Source organism: Pongo abelii, chromosome 23 (genome assembly GCF_028885655.2).
Source record: "Pongo abelii isolate AG06213 chromosome 23, NHGRI_mPonAbe1-v2.0_pri, whole genome shotgun sequence".
NCBI classification, from domain to species: domain Eukaryota; kingdom Metazoa; phylum Chordata; class Mammalia; order Primates; family Hominidae; genus Pongo; species Pongo abelii.
In genome coordinates this window covers 50,756,950-50,782,643 of record NC_085929.1, presented here as the reverse complement: position 1 = coordinate 50,782,643, position 25,694 = coordinate 50,756,950, and the positions used below count along the sequence as shown (strand labels likewise).

General features: G+C 50.3%; 1 protein-coding gene across 1 annotated transcript in view; it reads left to right on the top strand.

Annotated features, from left to right (window-relative positions):
- Positions 1-25,158, top strand: part of SHISAL1 (shisa like 1) — an 89,421-nt gene extending 64,263 nt beyond the window's left edge. Inside the window, exon 5 of the mRNA XM_024239772.3 lies at positions 18,965-25,158. Within this exon, the coding sequence (XP_024095540.1) occupies position 18,965 (1 nt within the window). The 3' untranslated portion in view covers positions 18,966-25,158. The remainder of the gene's footprint in view (positions 1-18,964) is intronic.
- The last annotated feature ends 536 nt before the right edge of the window (positions 25,159-25,694 follow it).

Sequence of the window (25,694 nt, the reverse complement as noted above, 5' to 3'; positions counted from 1 at the left end):
TTGCTGTTTAACCTCAGGCAGGCCATGTCCCTCCTCAGCCTCACTTTCCCCTTGTGTAAAATGAGGGAAAGGACTGAGGCTTCTAAGCCATCTTTCAGCTTAAAGCCTCTTTGACCTTCTATCTGGCTAATGGAGGCACTGACCAGGGGCAAGAATGGATTTGAAAAACGCTTTGAAAAATTCCTAGCAGGAGGCAAAGGAGAAAGAGTCTTTATTTTAGTAGAGCGGGAGGCAGAGGAGTTATGGACAGAGGCTGCCGATGAAAAGGACAGCATCTCAGAGCACTTTGTGGTATTTAATGTCTAATGCATCTTCCCATTAAAGCAGTGGCATCAAATATTTACCAAAGCAGCATTAAAAATTAACCTTTACCATGGGGATGTATAAAGGCCCTAAGTTCCCTGAGAAGTGTCCGAACATCAGGAGGGTAAAGAGACAGGAAGGAAGGCTACAAGCGGGGTGTGAATAATGGAAGCCCCCAAAACCGACACAGCTCCCTGTTGACCCCACTCCCAAAGCCAGGGCAGTCTCTGGCCCTGTCTCTGCAGAGGCTCCCAGCCCTTCGGAGACTCCCAGAGGGCCTGCAGGATAAGGACAGGCCCTCAGCTGGACACCCACTGCCTCCCATGGCCTGGCCCTGCCTCTCTGGGCAGCTGGGATCTATAGGATAGAAAGGAATGAGCTTGTTGGAGTTGAAAGAGACCGGGGGGGGGGGGGGAAGTGGGGAGTGGTCCAGGCACTGGAAATAGCATGTGCAGAGGCACTGAGGCAGAGACAGCCCCACATCCGTCCATCAGAAGAGCAGTCAGGTGGCACGAGTGTGGGGGAGGAAGGATGTGCAGGAGGGGGACGGGTGGGAGATGCAAGTAGGTCTGACTGTACAGGGCCATGGTGAGATGTGGGCTTCTCGGTCCAGGGACAGGGGTGCCCTCGAGGAGAATAACAGGACGCATTTGCCTTTGGGAAGGGAGCTGGGAGTCAACCAGAGATGCTGCCGCTCTCCCACGAGCTGTAGCCATGTCTGTGGCTTGGCCGAGGGTGGTTGTGGGGAGGGGCCGGCACCAGGGATCGGAGTCCGTGAGATTGGCCAGGGCCTGGGGTGGGGGCTGAGAAGGAGGTGGGGGTCCAAGGAGGATGTCTGGGAACCTGGGCTGAGCAGCCTGGGAGATTTTCCAAGATGGGGACCTTGGGGCGGTCGTGGCTTTGGTCTCGGCAGCAAGGAGTGTCTTGAGTTTGAGATGCCCCGAGAGACCACTGCAATGGGCCTGGGGAGGAGCAGCTCCCACCTGTGGCAGGAAGAACTCCAGGGCAAATGGGGTCTGGAAGCCGTGAGAGGATCAGGACAGCTGAGGGGCATGGGACCTGGCCTCGGATGTGGGCTGCGTGCCCTGCCCTCCGCCTGTCGCTCCTGTGATGTCCCCTGCCTGCCGTGCCCACGTCCCCATCCCAGGTACAATCTGTGGGCTCCAAAAACATAGCAGGCACCGTCCTGTCTGCCAGAAGCTGCTGGGCATAGCTGGCACCAAATAGCTTTGTCATCCCCACCCCACTGCCTGCCTTTTACATAGCTGGGATGCCCGCCAGCTTCTTTCTGAAGGAAAGAAAGGTTCCATGTTTCATTATTTAGATTATGTGGCGCCCTATAAAGCACAAAATAATTGTCGTCGCCCTCAAGCAGGATCTTTATTTTGGTTTTTCCTGGAGACCAGGGGAGGTGACTGGGGCGCGGAGCTGAGTGGGGTGTGAGGGAGTTTGCAGAGCACGGCCATTTCGCCTGTGCACCACCTCGCCAGTGGCGTTTCTCTTGCCATTTTGCCAGAAACTCAGGAACTCAGGCTCAGAGAGGCCACAGCATGTGTCCAAAGTCAAACAGCCAGGGGGAAGCTCTCCCAGAGCACCTACAACATGCCCCCAACACACACACGCAGAGCCCCCAACACACACAGAGCCCCCCAACATACACACACAGAGCCCCCCGACACACACACCAGAGCCCCCGACACACACACCAGAGCCCCCGACACACACACTAGAGCCCCCAACACACACACACCAGAGCTCTCCAACATACACACACACACACACCAAAGCCCCCAACACAGAGAGCCCCCAACACACACACCAGAGCCTCCAACACCCACACACACATACAGAGCCTTCCAACACACACACACACAGCCCAACACACACAGAGCCCCACACACACCAGAACCCCCAACACACACAGCCCCCCCCAACAAACACAAGCCCTCCAACAAACACACACAAACACACCCCACTGCCTCATCCACTCCCCATTCCCATCCATCTAGATGGCCCATCAAGATATTTTGCTGAAGACAAAATAAAAATTCCCTTAAGCATCTCTGCGGCCCTGCTTTGAATGTTTTCTCCCGACTCAGTAGGACATACATTTCTTGAGTGCTTTCTGTGTGCCAAGCGTTGTTACATGCACTGTCTCATGTCCTCACATGTAGCAGATGAGTAAACTGAGGTGGCTGGAGATGGTAACTTCGAGCTAAGGCTGAGTGAAGACTGGCACATCCTGGGGTCCTCTCTGCCAGGTGCACACTGAATGGCAAGGCTGGGTCTGAGCCCTCACTTGCCTCCCAGCAACTCTCCCCTGAAGCAAAGAAGGGGATGAAGCTGTGATGCAGAGAAGCCTGATCCAGACACCAGCTCACTCTGGGGGAACCCACACATCCCTGAAGGATGGGACTGGTGCCAGGGAACCCCCAGAGCCACACTGGCACCCGTAGGAAGAGGAAGCAGGAGGCAGAGGGAAGATCTTCCCAGGCAGCCTGGTTCTACAGCAGATTTGCTGGCCTCAGTAAGCAGGGAGCTCCCCATCACTGGGGTGTGCAAGCTGAGGTCAGAGGCTCATTCCCTGAGGATAGAGTAGAGGGATGTGCAGATGCACGATCTGCAAGATCCTCCCTCTCCCAGAATCTCTAGCTCTGCCGTGAAGCCTTGTATTAGCTAGTTGGTGCCGTGTAACAAGTTACCCCACAAGTCAGCAGCTTAAAACAAGCATTTATTTAACCCTTTCTGTGAGTCAGAATGGTGTGAGTCAGGGTGTGGCTTTGCTGGGTCTCCTGGCTTGGGGGTCTCTTAGGAGGCTGCAATCAAAGCACTGGCTGAGACTGGTTATCTCAAGGCTCTGCTGGAGAGGATACACCTCTCAGCTCACTCAGGTGGCTGGTAGCGGGTTCAGGTGTTGGCTGGGGGTGTCGGTTGCTCACCAGGTGGGCCTCTCCACAGGGTAGCTTGTGGCATGACAGCTGGCCGCCCAAAAAGAGGGCTCTGAGAGAGAGAGTTCCAGGTGCAGAGCCCGGTGGAACCCACAGTCTTTTTGGAGCTTAAACTTGGAAGGGACATCCCATCCCTGTCACTTCTATTCTATCCATTTGTTACAAGCGAGCCACTTGGCTCCATCCCCATCCTTTGGTCTTCCTTGGTACGAAAGGGGAGGGTGTGAGTAGCTGAAGGTAGATTCCTTGGAGGCCATCTTAGGGCTGCGTACCACAGCCCTAAGAATCAGAATAGGGGGCTGTGAGCAGCCGCATTTTACAGATGGGGGCACTGAGGACAGAAGGGAAAAGTCAACACTCTGGTGTGTGTGTATTAGGGTCTCTGTTGTGTGTATATTAAGGTCTCTGGTGTGTGTGTTGGGGACCTCATCCAAGGTCACACGGCTTGTGAATTGCTGGGGGCTCTGGTGTGTGTGTTGGGGACCTTGCCCAAGGTCACACGGCTTGTGAATTGCTGGGGGCTCTGGTGTGTGTGTTGGGGACCTTGCCCAAGGTCACACGGCTTGTGAATTGCTGGGGGCTCTGGTGTGTGTGTTGGGGACCTCGTCCAAGGTCACACAGCTTGTGAACTGCTGGGCCCAATTCAGGCTGGGGCCTGCAGGACTCTGGTTAAACATCTTGGGCCACATTAGAAGTCTCCCATGCCATGCCCGAGGTGCCCCATCCCGGCAGAGAGCATCCCTCAGAGCGCGGAGGGTGAGCAGGGAGGCAGGCAGGGCTCCAGGGACCTTGCTGCGTCTGCATCCGTGGACTGACATCCCCCGAGAGTGACTACATCCATCAAGACACCTGTGCCCCAAACCCCTGCACATTGGACCCTGCAAAGAGGACATGTCTGCAGGGGATGGGAAGGTGTGTCCAGCCACCAGAGTTCGCACCACACCTGCTCTCTGTCATTTATTCAGCAAACTCTCCCATAAAGCTCTCCCATATGCCAGGCTCTGCACTGGGCTTGGAGAGCGGCTGCCAAAAGGAACCACCATTGAGAAGATCTGGTCCCTAGCAGTCCTCGGGTCTCTCTTCAGCTCCTCCCTGGGCAGCATGGCCCTGAGCCTCACTTTACCCAACTGTAAAATGGAGTCATCGTCTCTTCCCAGTGAAGGTGCAAGAGCTGGGCAATCCCACGGGTCCACCAGGGCTTTGACAAGGCAGGTGCTGGGGCAGAGCACTCTGGCCAGGAAGCAAAAGATGAAGGTTCCCATCTTGGCCCCAGCCTGGATCTGTGCCCATTGCATTGCGTGGATGCACCACTCTGTGTTTCTCCATCACCTTTTGAGGAAACTTGGGTTGTTTCCACCTTCTGGCCGTTATCAGTAAAGCTGCTGTGAACCTTCACATCCACGTCTCCTGGTAAAGTGAATGCACACATCTCTCTCGGGTATTGTGTGAGTGTCCCGTAGCTGCTGTAATAAACTATCACAAATGCAGTAGCTTAAAACAACACGGGTTGAGTCTTGTACGGATCCGGAGGACAGCAGTTGGAAAGGAGACTCATGAACACCTCATGTCAAGGCATCAGCAGCACGGGGCCCTGCTGGAGGCCGTGGGGGTGAGTCTGTTTCCTTGTCTGCTCCAGTTCCCAGAGATGCCCACATTCCTTGGCTCGTGGCCCCTTCCAGATGCAAGGACATCTCTCCGACCTCTGCTCCCATGGCCACATCCCCTCTGCTGACTCTGAGCCTGCTGCCTTCCTCACTTAGGACCCTGTGATGGCATCAGGCCCAGCCAGTTAATCCAGGCTCATCTCTCTCTCCCAAAACCCTCAACTCTATCGCATCAGCAGAGTCTCTTTCTCCGTGTTGAGGCAGCGTTCCTTGGGATGGCCATCTTGCCCCAAATAGGTTCCTTGATGTCCCTGTACTGTCTGCAGGGACACATTTACAAAGTAGGATTAATAGCATCTCCCCCTTTCAGGTCCCTGTGAGAATCCCTTAGAAAAATATGTGAAGGAGGCCGGGCGCAGTGGCTCACGCTTGTAATCCCAGCACTTTGGGAGGCCAAGGGGGGGCAGATCACCTGAGGTCAGGAGTTCGAGACCAGCCTAGCCAACATGGCAAAACCCCATCTCTACTAAAAATACAAAAACTAACTGGGCGTGGTCGTGGGTGCCTGTAATCCCAACTACTCGGGAGGCTGAGGCAGGAGAATCGCTTGAACCTGAGTGGCGGAGGTTGCAGTGAGCCAAGATTGTGCCATTGCCTGGGTGACATAGACTCCATCTCAAAAAAGAAAAGAAAAGAAAAGAAACGTGAAGGCTCCCAGCCCCACACCCCATGTGCATACAGTCAGCGCCAACTAACAGAATCTGTTGCCGCTGCTGGGGAACATATTGTCTCCAGTTCACCTGGAATGAGGCATGTTGTGCCTCATGACTCCTCTGCTTTTGTCTGCAGGAAGGGTTATTGTCACAGATGTTCCACATTCTGGAAGCTTTCATTGTTATTTAAATTACCAGGTGCTCTGTTATCTTCCCACTTAGGTTGCAGGCGCCAGCCCACCAGGCCTGCCAGCTGCAGACCCTCCTCACCCCATGGGCCCTGCTCCCGGTTCCAGGCTCAGCTCCTCTCTCGCCAGGGCCACTAGGGCCAGCAGGGCAGCCTGCTGCTTCCCAGCCTGCCCAGGCCACTGCCCCAGACGAGAGGGGCTGGCTGTGTGGCCCTGCGGTCAGCAGCACAGGCCAAGCTCCACTGCTAGCTAGATATGCAGTTCTGGGTTAGTGACATTGTCTCTCTGAACCTCATTTTCCTCATCAGCAAGTTGCAGGGACTAGTGGTCCCCACCCCTGAGGCTGCTGAGAGAACTGAGGCTACACATGTATGGGGAGTGCTTGGCACAGTGCCTGGTGCAGAAGAGATAATTAGTACCCTGCAGCCCTAATCTTGCTGCTATGAGAATTAGGCATGGATCTTCCATGTCGACTTCCCACAACTTTGGGGTCAGGTCCAGACACCTTCTCCTGGCAGATGAAGTCCTTGTGGCTGCCGCCTCTCCAGACTCACCCCTGCCGGGAGCATCTTGTGCCACGACAGCCATGCTCCTTGTGATCCTCTGAATGGCCTTGGCTGAGGCTGTTCCATCTGCCTGGAGTGCCCTCCCTGTCGTCCCAACAAACCTTGTCCAGGGCCCAGCTCTGTGGCTGCTCCCGAGAACTTTTCCCCCAATTCCCACCCCGGCCAGGGCCCCAAGACTGCCAGACGCTCGCCGCTGACACAGTGTGGGTCTGCTGCTCTTGTTTCGGGGTCCTGGTGTGGCTCCCCCACCAGCTTGGAGCCCTCGAGGGCAGGGCCCACACCTGACTCAGTTCTGAGCCCCCAGCACCCAGCCCAGGCCCTGGCCGAAGGTGCTATAGTTCCAGCTTATGGAAGGCGTGGTGTGAGGGGCCATGAGTTGACACTGAGTGAGGGGAGCGCTGGTGGGCCTGGGCCTGGGATCCACAGAACTGGCCATGAGGGGTGAGATGATCTGCAGAGTGCCTAGGAGGACACATGGCCCCTGCGTCAGGGAAGGCAAGTGCTCTCCATGGCAGGAGTCAGTGGCCACACAGGCACAGCTTCCTGCACTCACAGGTATGTGACCAAGGCGTGCTTGCCATGAGAGCAGAACAAGAGTTGACATTTGCCAAAGATTCCTTCCAGAAGGCTGTGCAATGAGGAAGCATTCCCGGGGCTACTGTGGGCTGATGAGCTGGGCTGTGTCCACAGGAGTGATAGCCCCACTGGGCAGCAGTGAGGATAGCCTAGAGCGGTATAAGGCCCAGAGAGGTTAATGACTTGCCCAGGTTCACACAGCTTCTGAGGGGCAGAGCTGGGACCTGAACCCGGGCTTGTCTGATGTTGAGGCCATGGTCATCTCTGCCATGGGACTCTACAGTGCTGTGTGGTACAGGGTGTTACAAAGGCCTGTGGGAGTCAGACAAGCTGCACAGAAGGGGTGCCCAGTGAGTGAGGTCTTGAAGGATGTATAGGAGTTTTCTAGATGGAGATAGGGGAGGGTGTTCCCAGTAGTGTGAAGAGCACACTGGGGCTTTCTGGAAAGAGAGTACTTTGGAGTGGAGACCACAAAACTGAAAGTAACAGTTCTGTTGGTAAGAGGCCCTGAGGCCCAGCTAAGGCATCAAAACTTTATCCTCTAAGAAGCTATAAGTAGAATGTTTTTTTTTAAAAAAGTCATTGATTTTGAAATATTTCATTTTCTGCAAGAGAATCCATATAGTGTATGTATATATATATGGTATAAAAAGTAATGAAGCAAACATCACGTTCTCACCACTGACACGAGAAATAGAGCCGCGTCAATGCCATAGCGGCCCTCAGCATGCCCCAGTGGCACCCCTTCCCTCCTGGGTCCACCAGCCTGAATTTTGTGCTTGTCATCCCCAAACAGAGATGTATCCCCAGGGAGTGACGGAAGCCGCTTTGCCCTCCATGGAAACAGCTCTGGGGAATGCAAAGACTGCCATGCAGGGGCAACCATGGGGAGGCCTCGGCCAAAGTCAGGGGTGATGCTGCCCCCACCCCAGAATGGACCACCTCTTTTCCATGTCAGCCTGCAGCAGCAAAAAGGAGTGAGGAGGGGCATGGCTGCTGCCACCCTTATCCCTGAAGGGCCACCACGGGCCAAGAAGGCCAGACTGTGGCCCACAGGCAAGCGTTTGGCTCTGCATTTTAAGTTTTCCAGGTAACTGAGCAGCTTAAAAGGGAATGGCCTGTAAAGGAGTGAGCTTACCGTTCCCGGGGAAACCAAGCAAAGGCCTCGACCATCACCTGGACCTCCTCTCCAAGCCTCCTCTGACTTTCTGTCCCTCTTCCCTCAGCCCCTGGGCTTCCTCTGTCCCAACCTTTACCAGCCTAATGACACTGTCTGCACCTGCAGACAGGGTCTCCAAGGCCAGAGACTGGATTGTCACCAGGTCCTGGGCTGAGAATGAGTCCATGTCACATCCTTCCCTTCCTGTGCAGCATGGAGGTTGGAGATGGGCTCTCAGATCAGGCCGTAACTGAACACAAGTCCAGCCTCTTGCAGAATCCAATGAACAGAACGAGGTCTAGTAGAAAGAAAGTGACTTTATTCCAGAGCTTGGTTAAGAGGAAACAGTACAGGCTCCTGACTTAAGGGAATCACTTCAGCTTTTGGGGAGGAAAGTGGGGTCTTTAAAGGGGAACTTGGTGTGAAAGAGGTGCAGGGTCCACGTGACTTGCTTGTATGTCTTCTCAGTCGGGTAGTCTGGAGGGCGCCATGGTGGACAGAGCTAGGCTATAAACTGACTGTTGTCTCGAGGCAGTCTCCTAGTGGGGAAGAATCCCAGAGGGTGCCTGGTTTGGTTCAACATTTTGTCCTGAGAATTTCTAAACAAATCGAACTATAGTTGGATATGCCTGCAGTGCAGGGAGCGCCTGGTGGAGAGGAGGTAAATGTTATAATTGCGTTCCTGAAGAGCTAAGAGGTGAACACACAGGGAAAAAGAAGAAAGGTAAAGATAAATTCTAGGAAAATTGGACACTCGGTTGCAAGCCCCCCTAAGCTGAAATTCTGACATTGTGGTCCAGCCACCACAAAGATCAGCAGAACCTTGGGTCATCTCCTCTATTTTGGCACATATACTTCTATTAATGCAACCCAAAGTCCTTTTCCTTCTCAGCTCCCCTTGGCATGTGAGAATGTCTGCCCGTCCCCACACACAGCCATGCCATGCACAAGCCCAGGGGCAGGAAGCGCTTCTCGGAACCCATTTGTGCAACCGAGGGCTCCGCCCAGGAAGCAGCCCCCATCCTGCTGTTTCCCAGCTCCCCTGGGCCTCTGGCTGTTTCTCTTTTTTTTTTTTTTTTTTTGAGACAAGAGTCTTTCTCTTGCCCAGGCGAGAGTGCAGTGGCACAATATTGGCTCACTGCAACCTCCACCTCTGGGGTTCAAGTGATTCTCCTGCCTCAGCCTCCTGAGTAGCTGGGATTACAGGTGCGTGCCACTGCACCTGGCTAATTCTTTGTATTTTTAGTAGAGACGGGGTTTCACCATGTTTGAGCTGGTCTCAAACTCCTGACCTCATGATCCGCCCACCCCGGCCTCCCAAAGTGCTGGGATTACAGGCGTGAGCCACCACACCTGGCCCGTTTCTACCATGTGGCCACCCTGTTGCAAATTTCCACCTAAGAACATAGCAGGGCGGGTGAGGACGCGCTTCCCTTTTTCACGAGCCTTGTGTGATGTTCTCAGGTTTTCAGCCTCATGGTCGAGTCAGCCAGGCTTCATTCTGGTTTCCAACCCTTAGGTCCAGAATGTTGAGCTGGTCACACCTCCTGGTCCATAGCTCCCACATCAGTGGCTGTGATGGGCCCCTTACTGTACCTGCCCCCTGACCCCCCAACCCTCCACGCCTACTCCATCCACCCCACTCTTACATCTTAATTGAGTGTGATGCTCAAATTATGCACAATGCTGGGACATGGAAGTGTTTTCACTTTTCATGTATGGTATTTCTTACCTTTGGCCCAACATTATGTGTGCAAGATCTCTGCATTTGCCATAGGGGCTCTTGCGCCCTCACATCTGAGAACCATACGGAAGCCTGTGTATACATTACAGAATACTATGCAACCATAAAAAAGAACAAGATCATGTCCTTTGCAGGGACATGGATGGAGCTGGAGTCCATTATCCTTAGCAAACTAACACAGGAACAGAAAACCCAATACCACATGCTCTCACTTATAAGTGAGGGCTAAATGATGAGAACACATGGATACATAGAGGGGGAACGACACACACTGGGGCCCACTGGAGGGCGGAAGGTGGGAGGAGGGAGAGGACCAGAAAAATAACTAATGGGTACTAGGCTTCATGTCTAGGTGATGAAATAACCTGTACAACAAACCCCCATGACACACGTTTAGCTGTGTCACAAACCTGCACGTCCTGCACATTTACCCCTGAACTTAAAAGTTTTTTGTTTTTTGAGACAGGGTCTCGCTCTGCCACCCAGGCTGGAGTGCAGTGGTGTGATCTTGGCTCACTGTAACCTCTACCCAGCCAGATTTGAGTGATTATCCTGCCTCAGCCTCCCAAGTAACTGGGACTACAGGTGCCCATCACCACACCTGGCTAATTTTTGTATTTATTTATTTAGAGATGGAGTTTCATTCTTGTTGCCCAGGCTGGAGTGCAATGGCATGATCTCAGCTCACTGCAACCTCCGCGTCCTGGGTTCAAGCAATTCTCCTGCCTCAGCCTCCCGAGTAGCTGGGATTACAGGCATGCGCCACCATGCCCAGCTTATTTTTGTATTTTTAGTAGAGATGGGATTTCACCATGTTGGTCAGGCTGGTTTCGAACTCCTGACCTGGTGATCCGCCCACCTTGGCCTTCCAAAGTGCTGGGATTACAGGCGTGAGCCACTGCGCCCGGCCTTAAAAGTTTTTTTTAAAAAGAAGCAGCTCATGCTAATGCAGTTCCCTAGGAAGGTGATGGGTTGCCCCTAAAGACCAGCTCCAGGGCTTCTTTGGGAAGTGCACGCAGAGAGAGGTTGCTAGATAGTCTGCAGAGCACGGTGGTGAGTCCCTTTCGCAGGTGTTCACTTACCTTTCAAATCATCTGATCTCCTAAGTTTGGCTGATTTGATGGCTTTAAAGTGACATCTCATGGTCTTACAAATGTTGTTATCTAGGTAATAAATAGATTTTATTTTTTCAAAGCAGTTTTAGGTTTACAGAAAAATTGAGTGGAAAGTACAGAAATTGCCCAGGGGAGGAAGGTGGGAATTCAAGACTAAAGTTCAGGGCAGAGGGCTCAGCATGTAAGTGGCATTAATGCCACAAATCGTGAATCTTGAATCTCGAAGACCAATGCCCAGGGAAGGAAAGCAGGGCATGGGAGGTGGCTGAGGACAGCTGTCCAAGCCTGCCTGGTCTCTGCGTGGCTCTCCATTGTGTGGGAGCTGTTGTTTTTGACCTGGCATCCTGCTGATGGACACTTCAGTGATCCGAATCTTCTGCTGTGACCCACCTTTCTGTGATGAATGTGCTTGTACCTATGTTGCCCTTGGGAGCATGTCTGTAGGATAATTGTTACGTGAGACCGCTGGGTCAGAGGATGTGGGCATCTGTACTGTAGGCATGTGTCAAATTGCCTTCCACAGAAATGGCCCCAGCATCTCCCCGACTAGCAGTGAAGCAGAAACCCAAACCAGCACACGCATCGGGTGCTCAGCCCAGTTGATCGGTGTCAGGGTGGCAAGTGAAGGAGTGCAGATGCTCCTTTTTGTCTGCGCTCTGAAATCCTCTCATTATGGCTTTAATTTGCATTTCTCTTATTTTAGGCTTTGGATTTGCTGTTTGACAGTTTCTCTCTCTCTTCTTGGCAATTGGTCTGTTTAGATTCTACCTTCCCAGATCCTTTGGGTAATTTCTCTTTTCTTGGAAATTGATCCATTTCTTGGAGGCTTCCTGATTTCTGTAGAGTTGAGCAGGCAGTCACCTTTGTTCTTCTGTTTGTTCAGTTCATCTTAATTGAGTGCGGACCCTGTGCCAGGCATCGTTATTGGCCCTGGGGATACAGTCATGGGCCAAAAGCAGCAAAAAGCCTGCTTTTATGGAGACTGCAGACAATTTTTAAAATGTATATGTTAAATATGTGGACTGTCAGACGGTGATAATGCGTTTGAGATAGAGGATAATTTTAAACAGGTGGCCAAAGGGATCACTAAAAAGGTGACTTAAAGGAGATCAGGGATTCAGCCTTGGGTTTATCTGGGAGAATAGACAGGAACATGCTGGTACGGATGGTGTATTAGTCAATGTGCTCCAGAGAAACAGAACCAATTGCATATAGACACACATGAAGACACACACTGTGGGGAGTTGGCTCTTGCAGCTATGCAGGTTGAGGAATTCCAAAGGTCTGGGTTAGCAAGCTGGAGACCCAGGAGAGCCGATGGTGTGAGTTCCAGTGTGAGTCGAGGGCCTGAGACCCAGGAGAGCCAATGGTGTGAGCTCCAGTTTGATTTGAGGGTCTGAGACCTAGGACAGCCGATGGTGAGTTCCACTGTGAGTCGATGGCCTGAGACCCAGGAGAGCTGATGGTGTGAGTTCCAGTGTGAGTCAAGGGCCCGAGACCCAGGAGAACCCATGGTGTAAGTTCCAGTGTGAGTTGAGGACCTGAGACCCAGGAGAGCTGATGGTGTGAGTCGAGGGCCTGAGACCCAGGAGAGCTGATGGTGTGAGTTCCAGTGCTGAGACCCAGGAGAGCTGATGGTGTGAGTTCCACTATGAGTCAAGGGCCTGAGACCCAGGAGAGCCAATGGTGTGAATTCCAGTCCCAGCCTGAGTCTAAAGGGAGGAGAAGAACGATGTCCCCACTTAAAGGCAGGCAGAGATAGCATGAATTCCCCCTTCCTTGTTGGTTCTGTTTAGGCCTCCAGCGGGTTGGATGAGGCCACCTGCACAGGGGAGGACACAGTTTTCCTCCATCTGCCAGGTCACATGTTCATCTCGTCATGAAACACCTTCACGACACACCCAGAAAAATGTCTCACCAAATATCAGGGCACCCTGTGGCCCAGTGAAATTGATACAAAACAAACCATTACCATTGGAGTGGAGAGAATGAAAATGAAGAGTGAGGAATAGGACAGGGAGGTGATAGGGTGGGAAGGGCTTTAGCTTCTGCTCTGAGTGAATCTGGGAGCCACTGAGGGTTTTGAGGAAAGGGGTGATGTAACTGGACTTAGGTTTCCTCAGGGCTCCTCTGGCTGCCGTGTTGAGAGCAGATGGAAGGGGCTGACCAGCGCAGACACCACTGCAAGAATCCTGCCAGCCTGGACCACAGTAGGAGCAGTGCAGGCAGCAGGAAGTGTAAGGCTTATTGAGATTCTGAAGGAAGGGCCAATGGGATTTCCTCCTGGGTTGGATATGGGGTGTGAAAGGAAGAAGAGGGGTCAAAGATGACTCCAGGCCTCTGAGGAGAGCAACTGGCAGGATGGAGTTGTATTTCCTGAGGTCAGGAAAATTGTGGGAAAAGCTAGGTGGGGGAGGAAGGTTGGGATTTTAGTTTGGGGTATATTCAGTTTGAGGTGTCTATTAAATATCCATTTGGTGACATCCAGTAGACACGTTGGCCATCAGAATAGAGTTTAGGTGAGAGTTTAAGGGTCAAAAGTCATCAACATATCTCCAGCCTGGGTGACAGAGTGAAACTCCGACTCCATCTCAAAAATATATATATATATCAACATACAGTGTTTAAATCCTTGGAAGGAGATGAGGTCCATGAGTGAGTAGAAAGAGTGGAGAAGAGGAGGTCGGGAAGATGTGGGCGGATCAGCAAAGGGCTGGAGCAGGAGCAGTGGGAGGAGGAGGACCAGGAGAGGGGACTGCAGTGTCCTGGAAGCAGGTGGAGTGATCACTTGAGTCAATGCTGCTGGGAGGATGAGTGAAAGGGGGACTGAGAATTGACCACTGGGTTTATTAACATAGAGGTCTTTGGTGACCTTGACAAGGGCAAATTCTGCAGAGGAGTTGGCAGAAAAGTCTGTTGGGAGGGGCTAAGTGATGGCGAGAAGTGAAGCTGGAGAGCAAAAGTGCAGAGAATCATTCCAAGCAGTCACCTCCACCTTCTACATATTATATCTCCTGCTTCATTAGATTCTTCAGCAGTGAATATGTCTCATTGTGTTTCAAAGAACAAGTAGTTGGGGCCAGTTATGGTGGCTCATGCCTGTAATTCCAGCATTTTGGGAGGCCAAGGCAGGAGGATTGCTTGAGGCCAGGAGATCAAGATCAGCCTGGGCAACACAGCAAGACCTCATCCCTGCAAAAATTTTTTTAATTAGCTGGGTGTAGTAGTGTACACCTGTAGTCTTAGCTACACAGGAGGCTGGGGCACGGGAATCACTTTAGCCCAGGAGTTTGAGGTTGCAGTGAACTATGATTGCACCATTGCACTCCAGCTAGGGTGACAGAGCAAGAGCCTGTCTCTAAAAAAATAATAATTTAAACATTGAAAAAAGAACATGGAGTTATTTATGAGTTCCTTTCTTTTGCTGTTAACTCCATTTCTGTTTTCATTTATTTATTGCTACTGTATGTCTTTCTTAGGTTTATTTTGTCTTTCTTTTCTAACTTTTTGAGTTGGGCAATTCATTCTTTCTCATTTATGAATAAGATCAGTGTTTTAAGGCTATGTATGTTCCTCTTAGCATTGGCTCGGCTGTATCCCACAGGTCCTTAAATATATATTTTGCTATTGTCTAGGTATTCTGCAGTTTTTATTTTTTGCTCTCTTTAACTCAAGGTTATCTAAGTGTTTATAGACCTCTTGGTGGCAAAGTTTGGTTTAGTCTGTGGTTTTGTTGTTAGTATTTTCAAATTCTAGTATATTTTCATCAGAGAATGTTGTCTTATTTCTGTTTTTTTGAATTTACTCTTTGTGGCCTGATAGTCACTTTTTGTGTATGCACTTTCAAGAGCATTTGCGTAGAATGAAGGTACACTGTGTTTTACAAACACACACACACAGTTGTTAGATTATTTGGCTCCGTATCTCCTTACTTTAGATTTTGCCAACTAATGGATTGAGAAAGGTGAATTAAAATGCACTAGGCCAGGCATGGTGGCTCATGCCTGTAATCCCAGCACTTTGGGAGGCCTAGGTGAGCAGATCACGTGTGGTCAGGAGTTCGAGACCAGACTGGCCAACAAGGTGAAATCTCATTTCTACTAAAAATACAAAAAAAAAAAAAAATTAGCCAGACATGGTGGTTGATCACCTGTTATCCCAGCTACTCAGGAGGCTGAGGCAGGAGAATCGCTTAAACCCAAGAGATGGAGGTTGCAGTGAGCAGAGATTGTACCACTGCACTCCAGCCTGGGCAACAGAGTGAGACTGTCTCAAAAAAAAAAAAAAAAAAAAAAATGCACTAATACTAGCACACTCTGCTTTTTCTCCCTAAGTTTCCAGTCTTGCTCTATGAATATTGAGGCTATGCTATTTCGTACATGAACGTTCATTACTGTTAGAGCTTCATGGTGACTCTCATGCTTCACCCTCACACAGTGCCCTTCTTTTTTCTCATTCAATATTTTTTCCCTGACTTCAACTTTGTCTGATATTAAGATTATGACCCCTGATTTATCTTCATTTGCATTTGTTTGTTATGCTTCTGCTCATCCTTTTTATAAATTATGGTAAAATGCACATAACATTTATCATTTTAACCATTTTTAAAGTATACAGTTGAGGGGTATTAAGTACTTCTCACTATAGTGCAACCACAACCATCATCATCATCTGTCTGTAGAACTTTGTGAAAATCATCTGCTCCTTTTTTTTTTTTTTTTTAGATGGAGTCTCGCTCTTGCTCTGTCACCTAGGCTGGAGTGCAGTGGTGTGATCTTGGCTTACTGCAACCTCTGCCTCCCGGGGTTCAAGCGATTCTCTTGCCTCAGCCTCCTGAGTAGCTGAGACTGCAGGCACCCACCACCACGCCCGGATAATTTTTTTGTATTTTTAGTAGAGATGGGATTTCATCATGTTGGTCAGACTGGTCTTGAACTCCTGACCTTGTGATCTACCTGCCTTGGCCTCCCAAAGTGCTGAGATTACAGGTGTGAGCCACCACACCCAGCCCTGCCCATCCTTTTCTATGAAACCTTGCTGAATCATTCTACCTTCAGTGCCTCTGTTTGTGATCAGTCTTTTTTTTTTTTTTTTAAGCAAGTGTGTATGGCTCATTAACATTTACTGATATGGCAGATGCATTTGGTCTTAGTTCTGTCATCATTGTTTGATAGGCTTTCTGCTTTTATAGTTTTGTGGGGGTTGTCAATTTTTACCATATGGTCTCTGTTGTCTTTGTTTTATTTTCTATGTGTATGTCTTCTAGATAATTTGGAAAGCTGCATTTTTGATCCCATGGTTATCTTCATAATTATGACATGATATCTTTAATCCTTTTATTTCTCTAGACAACATTTATTTTCTCCCTACTGTGAAAAGTAGCAAAATTAGAATATTTCTACTTCCCCTCCTCTTGTCTCCCTTCCATCAAGTTATTTTAGTTGATTATATTTTTTGTTTACCTTGATGCCTCTAATTTTAAACTTCTAAGCAATTCTTCAGACCCCCAACTATATATGAATGTCATAGTTTACTTATATTACCTCCCTGCTTCTCATATCCACCCCTCCAACTTTTTATTATTTATGCCAGTTCTCTGTTTTGTTTCATTCTTTTCTGTGATGGTCATAATCTTTAGATTGGCTGCAATAGTCCTACAGTTACACAAATTCTACGCTCATTGCTGGCACTCTTGGCAGGGCTCCATTTATATCTTGACCCATGATTTCTCTTCCTTGCATTTGTTATGCTTCTGCTCATCCTTTTTATGAATTGTGGTAAAGTGCATATAACATAGCATTTACCATTTCAACCATTTCTAAGTATACGGTTCAGGGGCGTTAAGTACCTTCTCACTGTAGGGCAACTGATATGGTTTGGCTGTGTCCCCACCCCCAAATCTCATCTTGAATTGTAACTCCCACAATTTCCATGTGTCATGGGAGAAACCTGGTGGGAGGTAATTGAATCATGGGGGCAGGTCTTTCCCATGCTGTTCTCATGGTGAATAAATCTCGTGAGATCTGATGGCTTTACAAATGGGAATTTTCCTGCACAACCTCACTCTCTGTCTCCCTTTGCCTGCCACCATCCACATAAGATGTGACTTGCTCCTCCTTGCCTTTTGCCATGATTGTGAGGCCTCCCCAGCCATATGGAACTGTGAGTCCAATTAAACCTCTTTCTTTTGTAAGTTGCCCAGTCTCGGGTATGTCTATCAGCAGCGTGAAAATGGACTAATACAGCAGCCATCACCGCCATCCATCCATCCACAGAACTTTAAAAAAATCATCTGCCCATCCTTTTATAGTAAACCTTTCTGAATCATTCTTGATTTGCCTAAGGGTATCCTTAATAATTTTTTTAAGAAGGGGTCATGGGAACTTTAATTCAAAAATATGACCGACATGTTTTTCTGTTGACTTTATTCTTGAAAGATGGTTCATTGGGCTTTAAATTCTTGGTTTATTCATTCATTTGACAAATGTTTATTAAGCCCCTACAGTATGCCAGTTACTGTTCTAGGCCCTGGCAATGCAGCAATGTGTAAAACACACAATCACCTTAACCCTCTTGTAGCTAACTTTCTATTTGGGGAAGACAAACAATAAACTATTCAAGTAAGTACAATAGGTGGTATGCTGGATAGAGGTGTGTGCTATGGAGAGAAAGCAGGTGATGGAGAGTACCTGGATCTGACTTTGTTCTGTGAAGCAGAGGAGATGGCCCCACAGATTCTCTCACCGTTAGCCCCTGTACACGTCCCCACTAATGCAAAGGGTGGAGAATAGGTTCTGCCTCTTGGCGTATCACTCACTCTGGGGAGGTGGGCTTTGCTGGCTTTGTTGGAGCCACTCCCTTGACTTCTCCATTTGGTTGAAGATGGTTTATCAGTTAAGAACACTCACCAGATGCAATTTATGCAAGTAAAAGAAATTCAACTGCAGTGGTATGGAGGGGGTAGTCCAGGGCTGCCACCAGAACCGAGTTTCTCCCTGCTTTCTACTCCACCTGTGTTAGTGAACGTCCTTCATTCTCATTCATGCAAGATAGTTCATCTTCCCCTGGATTCATGTCCCCTTCCCAACAGACTCCCACTTACACAGCATTAGCCAGACTGGGTCATGTGACCACCCCTGCTTGCAAGGGAGTCTAGGAAGGTAAGTATTTGTGACTGGGCAATTGCTCTTATAATTGTGACACAGGGCAGTGGGGTTCATGCTGCTTGCCACAGATGGAGTTTGTATTTCTTTTCCTCATTGTCTTGTTTGCAACTTGACTCTGCCAATCAAAGCTATAAGTGCCCCGCAGACCTGTTTCCACACTGTAGATCTTGTTCCACTGGTCTCCTGGCTTTTTCCTATTCCAGGAGCACCTTAGTCTCTTCTTTATAGCTTTGTATGACATGGTCATATATTAGTGTCATTCCAAAATACATAATGGTTTTTGTCAATATGAATGGTATCTGTATCTGTGTTTAATATTTAGTTTGTTATAGCAACAGTGACCATATAATTTATCAGCCAAATCAGAATACTTTTGAGGGTAAAAGGGGAACAACATTAAAAATTATGTCAGAACAAGTGTTAACTGAGACTGTCCCAAGCCCTGACATATAATTACCCTAGTAATTGCTGAGGTCAATGCACACTGTTGCATTTTATAAATTGATCTGATGTCTTATAGGTTGACTATTATACCTCTATGTCTGCATTCTCCATTCTACTAATTAACCTGTTGATTCTGTTAAATTTTCTATGTAAGTTATCCACAATTAACTGTAATTTGGTTCTTCTATTCCAGTCCTATTCTATGCTTATTTTTCTTGTCTTAGTGCATGGGCCAGAGCTCTAGTACTATATGGAGCTATAATGATAGCAGACATTTTTGTCTTGCTTCCAATCTTCAAGTCACGTGGTTCACAATGTTCAGAAGACAAAACCCACGTGCTCAGAGGAAACCTGGCTTCTTCCGGCACTGAGGCCAGAGAGAAATGTCCCCATGGAGGAGACACCATGTGATACTTTTTTTCCTTGTATTTCCTCCAGAAAACCCTTTTGCTGTGCCTCAGGATGGAGGAGATGAGATCTGAAGCACCCGGTGCAGCCTCCGAGAACAACTTCTACAGAGATGCCAGGGACGGCCGAGGTAGCGGTGGTGGCAGAGGAGGAAATGCTGCCTGTGCCCAAAGTCCCCTTCCGCGGACTTCTAAGATTAGGAGCAAACTCAGGGGTAGGGGCTGGGGGTGCAGGGGAGGGGATTCTGAGCCACCTGTCCGCAAGCAATAGTCCTATTTTGGGCTGGTGGCTTCTGAGAGGTGACTCATTGTGGACTCAGGATGACCAAGACAAAGTAACTCTGGCTGATTCCAGCCAGGAGGATTGAGGCCTGTGAGTTATACCCGTGGTTGGAAACCGAAGCTTCCCTTGCCCCCGCTCCCTCCAACAGCGGCCCCTTGGGGCTATTTGTGTCAGAATATTGAATGTGCGTGTGTGCGCGCGTGTGTGATTTGGGGTGTTCTTTTTGTTTGTTTGCTTGGTTGGTTGGTTTTTATTGGGGTTTCCCCCCTCAAGTTCTCTGATGGGCATGAGTCACCCTCTGGCTGGGGGTTCTCATCCGTGTCAATGTCCGAGCCGCAAGCTTCTTGCTAAGCACAGGGTACAGCCCCTCTGTGTCTCGGGGAGCACTGGGGATTTGAAAATGCCAGTCAGGGTTAGTTCTTACAGAATTCATTCTTGTAACAATAGTAATACTAAGGGTTGCATCTCAGGCTGACCACAGGACAGGTACCAAGTTAAGTGTTTTCACGCACTCTCTCTCTCTCTCACCACCTGGGGAGGCAGGTATGATTAACCCCCTGCAGGGAAAGCTCACAGTGGGGAAGGGGTGCCCAGGGCCACATGGCCAGAAGGAGACCAACCCCTCGCCTGACCTTGGGTGCAGGAACCCAAAGTCCAGTCTCCAACTCCCTGGACGTGACATGCTCCCCAGCCAGGGCACACCCTGCACAATGCCGGGAGCATCTCCTTGATGCCTCCACAGACCATCGCCCTGAGTTCTCCACCATCACCGCCTGGAGCGCTGATCCACTCAGCACATTCTGGCTAAGCATCTGCTGTGTGCCAGGCCCCGTACTGGGCAGTGATGGGAACGAAAGATGAGTCAGACCTCACCTCTGCCCCTGGGGAGCCTCCCATCTGGTAGAAGACACAGACACATGGATCTTTGCTGGAAAGGGTAACAAGGCTATGGAACCCAGGGAGGAGGGTTCTAGAAATCCATCCACTTTCAAGTGGGACTTCCACGAACACCTACATGCCCATACCATCAACCCACAGAGCTAATCAGCCCCACTCCTGCCCCGCTGCCCTGGGGCACCTATGAGATGGCATCACCTAAATCATCACAAACTTCTCCAAAGGCCACGCTGCCAGTGTAGACACACTCATTCCATGGGTGTGAGTGATACCAAATCTCCCCCAGCTCTTAGCTCAGGAGGCCCTGCTTGATAAATGTGTGTGTCCTCTGACCCAGTTTCCTCATTTCATCAGACCTAGTGTTCTCACACTGACCACCCATCCATTCACCAGACACGACAGTGAGCAAGGCAGGTCCCTGCTCACTGTGCTAGCTTTCTAGCTGGGGAAGGAAGACAGTGAAGAAGGAAGGTGGCAAGGGTGGTGAGTGCTGTGCCAGGAACTCAGTTTGAGGGACACGTGAGTGAGATCCTTGTGGACCTGGGGTGGTCTGGGAAGTCCTTCTTGAGCAGATGATTGAAGCCCAGATTTGAATGACACACACGAGCCAGTAATGGGCGTTAAAGATAGGAAAAGAAAGAGCATTCCAGGCAGAAGGAATGGCTAGTGCAAAGATCCTGTGGCAGCCACCGGCTTGGTGGTTTCAAGGAAGCACAAGAAAGCCAGGTGGCTGGGGCCCCAGAGGGAAGGAAGGCAGACGGAGATGAGGGTGGTAGTGCCCAGTTCTGGGCTCTGCTGTGAGTCAAGCTGTGCAAACACAATGCCCTGCCTTTGGAAAAGCAGAACAAACTTGCTAGGGCATTAAGCAGCCTCCATTCTGCCTGGCTATCCATCCTCTCAACAGCCCCATGAAGAAGGGGCTCTCCCCATTTTATGGACGAGAAGACAGACTCAGCCGGGTCAAGTGGCTTGCCCAGGATCACACAGGTCGGCTGTGGAAGACCCAGGCCCCTGGCTTCAGTCTCTGGGTCTAGCTGTCTCCTCCAGGCAGTGCTGCCACTGTCCAGGCATATGGCTTGGTAAAGTGGGAGAACCTCTGCTTGGGGTCTTGATTAGAGAAAGGCATGGCTTCATCTCCCCTGATGTGAGCCATCCCAGGGCCATGTTGCCATAAGGGGGTGCACAGCCTGTCCACTAGCCCAGCTGGGGAAGCCACAGCTGTGTCCCATGTGCAGTGCCTCAGAAGGCAGAGGAAGGCTGTGTCCCATGTGCAGTGCCTCAGAAGGCAGAGGAAGCCTTGGGGTGGGTGCCCAAGACCCAGATTCTGACATCAGCTCTGCCACTGAGAACAGCGTGACCTCAGGCAAGGTCTGTTACCTCAGTTTCCCCATCGATAAGAGGAAGGAGTCAGATGGGTATTTAAGGAGTTTGCAACCCTTGTGTCCTGCTGTCCTGGATGATGCTCTGTAGGTGCTTCCTCTGCTGAAAAGGAACTGGTGGCCTTGCCTCCCTCTCCTGGACACCTGGGGTCAGAGGTCACTGCCAAATAGACAGCTAGAGCTGGGGTTCACCTAAGCATCCCTTGAGATTTACAACCTTCTAGGAGGACATTCCTCCTGCCCGCCCCTCTCCCCCCAAGAGGTCTTTTCAGGAATAACTGAAAAACCCATGGGGTTTGTGGTCCTGCTGCTCTGCCGAGTCCCTCTTGGGCAGCCGGGCTGAGGACTGGAACATTCTGTGGCAAGCAGGAGGCCTCAGCAGAGATCACCAAGACCCAGCACACCTGGTATAGATAGCCTGCGGCAAAGGCAGGTGCAGAGTGCAGATAGCCACGGCATCCCTCCTTCCTGCAGGTCACCCCCACGAGCCACTTAACCTCTCAGAGCCTCTGCTTCGCACCTGCCAAGTGTGTGAGGTAGGGTATCAGGCAGTCACGGTACTTGCTGTCTCAGAGGAGCCGACAGGTGAGACCAGTGTGCACGTGGGTGTGAACACTCAATGTGGAAAGCAGGTGTGTGTGTGTGTGTGTATTCAATCCCCCAATGGTGTCAAGGGCTCCTCAAAATGCCATGGGTCCCCAGGTCATTGTGATAAACACTGTCCCCATCCTGCTGTGGTTGTGGCTGGCAGGTCCTTCAATGAGTAGAGTGTCCCTGAGAACAAGATGGATGCAGGGTAGTGACAAGTTCAAGCATAGCTAGAGTTACCGTTTTTTTAAGCAACTCCTCAACCTGATTTTTTAAGCTGCCTACTTTTACTTTTTACTGTGAGCTTCTGTCCATCACCATGTAATTTGTAATAATAATAATACAAAAAGAAAAACACGAGAGAAAGAAGAGGACAAGATGTCCACAGAGGAATCTGCATTCGAGGCTGCTTTGCAGAACTACCACGTTTGTAAGGACTGTTTCCCACTGGGAACTGTGTGTAATTAATGAGCAGTTTTATGCTTTCCCTCTTGTCTGTGTACGGTGTGATTGTTGTGTGTTTCAGAAACTCTATTCAGAACCAATAGCTGGTAGTGCCTGCTGGCTCACTGCCCTCAAGTTAGCCTCTGAACGTGCCCTGCACCTAGAGAAGCTGCCTGCTCACCTGCCTCGCCTGGCCGTTCCAGCGGCCAGGCCAGCACCTGATCATGACCATTGCTGATGTTCAACAGGCCTTAATTGAAAACACACACAAGTACATACATGCACACGCAACCAGCTGTGCATGCATGGACGCACATGCACACATAGGTGATTTCACAGGTAGATCTGGTCCCTCTTGCTGTCTCCAATGCTCTAGAAAGCAGCACATAGGCAGCTGACAGTGTTCCCAGGGTGGGTGGCATCTCCCCTCATCATCAGAAAGATTCAAATTTTGGCCCAGAGCTGAAGAGAAGGACTTGGGAATGTCAGGGAAAACACAACAGGGATGGGGGTTAACAGGCTTCTTTGGCCAGGAGATGGTTCCCAGTTCATCGTCAACCCAAAAGCTCTCTTCAGGTCATGTCAAACAGACCAGAGCTGTGGGTGTGGCTGTGCCTGGCACTGACTCCCCCACAGGCCACTGTCCAGGTCGGCTCAGGATTCCAGCTGCCATCCCCACCCAGGCCCCTCCGCTGGCTCAGCTGCTTTCACAATCACCATGTCTATTAGAGACTGTGCCATTCAAGTAGATGGGGTCCCCGGGGGTGCAGACTTGTAAAATTTTTTATTGGCTTATTTTAATTTTTCAACTTGGCTGAACTGGTCCCCATCAGCAGGAAGAGCCTTCAGAAGTGAATTTACAGATTTCCCCCATGTTTGAAATTAACATAACACGAACCCAGAAGGCAGAGCTTGCAGTGAGCTGAGATCGCACCAGTGCACTCCAGCCTGGGCAACAGAGTGAGACTCTGTCTGGGTAGGTAGGTAAGAAGGAAGGAAGGAAGAACAGACCTGGATGGAGTTATTGGGAACATGTCTTATCAATGTTGAAGGGCCACCTATCACTGCAGGGAGACAGCCACGTGGGTTGTTTTCATCTGCTGTGAAAATCTAGGGTTGGAATCATGGAAGCAAACTGCAGGAATTCTTAATCATCCTGCTCACGTGGTAGGCATCAGAGGGTGTCTGCCTGGCCCCCACAGCACTGGGACAGTCCGAGAGGCCATGAGTGGATGATGCCCTGATCACTGCCCTTTGCAGTCCAGGAATACATCACTGGGCTGGGGCCATGCCCTGTGCCCTCTGGAAGACAAGCCTGTGCACTGTGTGCCAGATGCCATGCACAGTGCCCTAGTTCCTTGCTGTAGCACCAACACATCCCACGCTGGTGCTTAAATGCATGCAAACAACTTTGGGGGTTGTGGCCCAAAAAGCTCAAATGTTAAGCAGTCAGGCGAACTAGAAGAGGTCAGGATCCTCCTAGAAAACTCATTCGATGACACGCACTTCCCTCACCTGTTCAGATACTTGCCAAGCGCCTGCCGCTTGCCTGGCCCTGTACCCAGGGCCCATCTGGGAGCCATTCCTGCTATAGCTGGGACCACCTGTGAAACAGCTAGTTGTGCCTAACAGACATGCTCAGATTCACAAAATGAATTCAGAACACTTACCTGTCCCACCCATGAAAGTGACCTTGGAGGTGTCATTGCCCCCACCACCCCAGTTTCTAGTCCAAGCCAACAGCTGGTGCTAGATAGATGCTTGATGAATGAGCAGATTTGACTGTTAGTTACTCTGTACCTAAAACTCCTATCTTCACATCAAAGCCCTGACAGATTTGCCCTTGACAGACTGAAATCCAGGGCTGCTGCAGGGTTCACCTCCAGGAGGCACCATTCATGACACTGTCCCACAAATGATAATGGACTCCCAGAGATATTGTTTACATAGACTGCACTGAGAATGGTGACCCTTGGGTTTGTACAATGAGGTACCCTGTTGAACGACCCTAAACCAGCCTCCAAAATGTGCAGGATCCCACATTGGTCAGCGCCATCCCTGAGCACAGGATCAAAAACTGTAGATGACGTGGCCACCCTGGCCACAACTGGAACCAAGCTGGTGGCCCACGAGGGAGCCTCTTCTTGGAATTGCATGTCAGTTTCTGATATGCAGTTTCTTCCTATTTTTCCCCATTTCCCGTTTTAAAGCTAGTGGCATACGTCACAGTCAAATAACCAAGTGGTCAGTGTCTGGAAGATGTGCAGTAACGAGGTGGGGGCTGCAAGGGTGAGGGGCTCAGTCACGTTAACAAGGCAGGAAACCTCCCACAAAAGGCTGATGTGTCGTCCCCAGGGCCAGCTGGACAAGGGCGTGCAGCGGCAGGGGTGGGGGGATGGAAATATTTTCTCTCCCATAAACTCTGACTTCATGTGAGCAGGCATGGGGTCTTCCTGAGAGCTGATAACCGGGAAAACCAAAACCAACAATATTCCTAATAATAATACTAGAATGTAACAAGAATCATGTGTTTTTCACTGACCGCTGTTGCTCTGCTTTTGTCTTTATATACAGTAGTTTTTATAACAACGTCCCTAGGTTTTAATAAAGGAGTGTCATGTCAACTGTTCCCTAGATTGATGTTTGCTTCAGTGTTTCAAAATGAGCTCAAGGGAACCTGTGCCTGCATAATTTGTCACTCTGTTGGGGAGGGTGGAGGACAAGGAGCTGGGGTCCCAGCCAAGGTGGTGTTAGGGGGAGCTGGGCACGCGAGTCCATCCTGAACACTCAATGCCAATGGCAGGTGGACGCCACCTCCAAAGGGGCAGGGGCAAGATCAGAGAGGAGTGACAGAGCCCTGAATCTGACACTAGCACCCGATAAGACAGAGCTGAAAGCACGTGGAGGGTGGGGGGTGGGGCAGGGCGGATCACTGCAGACGGCATGCCATCCGTGGCCCCTGGTGTGACATGCCAGGTGCCTCTTGTTTGTCATCTCATTGGCAAGGGGACAGAGTAACCTCCTTTAATGAGCACTGTGCTCCTGAAAAGCCACCGACCCTCATGCTGGGACCGTGTGTCCCTCACGCTGGACACAGAGTCAATTCTGGCCCCACCCGCCAGCAGGAGGAGTGAGGATGCAGGAGAAGGGACAGGCTGCACCGTGGAGAA